Raw genomic sequence first — 2,483 nt, 5'->3', positions numbered from 1 at the left:
AAGATGAAACACAAAGTGGTTTTAGTCCCTATCAGATTTCCTTTATTATTTATAATCATTAGTATAATCAAGAGGCTCTCAGCCATATAAAGGGATAAAGATAGTGACAATAGTTGATTCTAGAATTTTTCGCATTATAATAAGGTGAAATCTTTGTTGCTGTATAATTAAAAGACTTGGGCTGGATCAATGGAACACTATGGAAAAAAATTTGCTTTTACTTTGTTACTTTAGCATTTTTTTAAGTATACTTTTTTTTACTAACTACACACTACAAAAAAAGCTTTTCTTAAAAACAAAACAAAACAAAAAATTAAAAATAAAACTAAAAATAGGCAGTTATTTATAATCATGCAAACAGTTCAAACCACAAAAACACACCAAGGTAAAAAATATCTATTGCAAAAAAAATCTGTTGTTAAATACATTAAGTATTTGTGTAGCCTATCATTTGTTTTCATGTGATGTCACAAAATATTCAACTTTATAGATGATAATCAACTCCACGTATATGCTGGACTGACGTTCAATATAAAATGTGCAACTTAACTGGACCATTTTAACTGGACCATTGGCTGTTACTTGAGGTGAATGGTCTGAATGTTCTTATGGGCATTTAATGTCATGTTTTAACAAACTGGAAAGATTGCATGATAGGTATTTAGCTAGGGAAATAAATGGCAGCGTATGTTGCGTTGTGGGTGATTGAGTAGACAGCGGTGATCGTCACTGACAATTAAAGAGGTCATTTTAGATTACTAATTAATATCAGTGTGGTATTTAATGTGAAGTCTGTGTGATTTCACTTTTAGAACAATTATTTGTTTAGATTTTTTAGAGTAGTATTTCCATTTTTAGTTCATTTGCACTTCCACCGATCTGAGCTTAGATTATCAGTCACGTGACTACAATATGGGTTGAAAATGAATTTTACTCATTTCTTTGTGAACCAATAGTTACAACAAAAAAATGAAAAGCAAGTATGAAATAAATAAAATCGATTAAATACTCGAGAAATTAATATAACGAAATGGCTAGTTTTACATACATAAAATCAAGTCTAAGAAAAACAGAATGGTATAATAGCATAAATAAATAAATACATTAAATTAAATTTAATTTAAAAAATAATAAATAAATTAAGTAATTAAGTAAATAAAATTTTATTAAAATAAAATAAAATAAATAAATAAATACAGCCCTTATAAAATAAAAAATGTGTATAAAAGTGAGTCTATGTTTGGAGCCAGTAGGCGGGGAATTAACTTAAACGACACGCCTCTTTTCGAGGAAGCGGAATTGCACAACCAGGAAGTGAAGGTGGTGAGCAACATGGCGGCGCTGTGTGTAATGAAGTCTGTAAGGACGGCGCTCAGTGCCGTGCACTGCGTTATTAACAACAGTTTAACACCGCGGTTATTAAATGCACCCCAGTTGTCGTTTTTTGGCTGCACATCGAGTCGTGGTATCCGGCAAGGTAAATTTTATTTAGCCTGTCCTGTTAGCCTGTTCCGTTAGCTAGCCTGCTTAGTTAGCCTGTCCTGTCCAGTTAGCCTAGCCTGTCCAGTTAGCCTAGTCTGTCCAGTTAGCCTAGTCTGTCTAGTTAGCCTAGCCTGTCCAGTTAGCCTAGCCTGTCCAGTTAGCCTAGCCTGTCCAGTTAGCCTAGCCTTTTTCTGTTAGCTAGTCTGTCTAGTTAGCCTGTCCTGTCCTGTTAGCCTGTTCACTTAGGCTGTTCACTTAGCCTGTCATCTTAGCCTGTCCTGTTAGCTAGTCAGTCCAGTTAGCCTGTCCTGTTAGCTAGCCTGTCCTGTTAGCTAGCCTGTCCTGTTAGCTAGTCTGTCCTGTTAGCTAGTCTGCCCTGTTAGCCTGCTCTGTTAGCTAGTCTGTCCTGTTAGCTAGCCTGCCGTCCTGTCCTGTCAGCCTGTCCTGTCCTGTCCTGTCAGCCTGTCCTGTCCTGTCAGCCTGTCCTGTCCTGTCAGCCTGTCCTGTCCTGTCAGCTTATCCTGTCCTGTCAGCTTATCCTGTCCTGTCAGCTTATCCTGTCCTGTTAGCTTATCCTGTCCAGTTAGTCTGTCCTGTTAGCCTGTCAGATGTCAGACTGAATCTCAAGCAACACATAAGTTTATATCCTGTGTGTGGTCTACGATAAAGAGTTGGATGTGTTTAGTCCTGTGTGATGTTTACATGGCAAATCTAAACAGGATTAATTATATAATTGAATGTTCGTAGAAAATGGATGGAAATTCACCATCAAATCTGCTGATATTGTTACGCACCGGTTTCCACTCACACGCTGCATGTCATGGTTAGGTTCAGATTAATCCTGAGTATAAACATTACATTACATGTACAAGAACATAGTCTAATTATCCCTGTGCTTCTCAAGGGCAGTACATGAGTACATTGTGCACCACTGATTCAGTCTTGTGTGTTCAAACACATTCTTTTTGTCTCGCCAGTAAGAGATTTGCAAAGTATTGCAT

The 2,483-nt window shown here is 37.0% G+C and overlaps 1 protein-coding gene across 1 annotated transcript in view; it reads left to right on the top strand.

Moving 5' to 3' along the window:
• The first annotated feature begins 1,279 nt into the window (after positions 1-1,279).
• The window catches only part of mrps18a (mitochondrial ribosomal protein S18A), a 7,280-nt gene continuing 6,076 nt past the window's right edge, over positions 1,280-2,483 (top strand). The window contains exon 1 of the mRNA XM_060889891.1: positions 1,280-1,477. Coding sequence (XP_060745874.1) covers positions 1,333-1,477 — 145 coding nt within the window. The 5' untranslated portion in view covers positions 1,280-1,332. The remainder of the gene's footprint in view (positions 1,478-2,483) is intronic.

This window comes from Tachysurus vachellii, chromosome 16 (assembly GCF_030014155.1).
Source record: "Tachysurus vachellii isolate PV-2020 chromosome 16, HZAU_Pvac_v1, whole genome shotgun sequence".
NCBI classification, from domain to species: domain Eukaryota; kingdom Metazoa; phylum Chordata; class Actinopteri; order Siluriformes; family Bagridae; genus Tachysurus; species Tachysurus vachellii.
The sequence above is the reverse complement of the archived record's forward strand: the minus strand, read 5'-3'. Positions and strand labels throughout refer to the sequence as shown.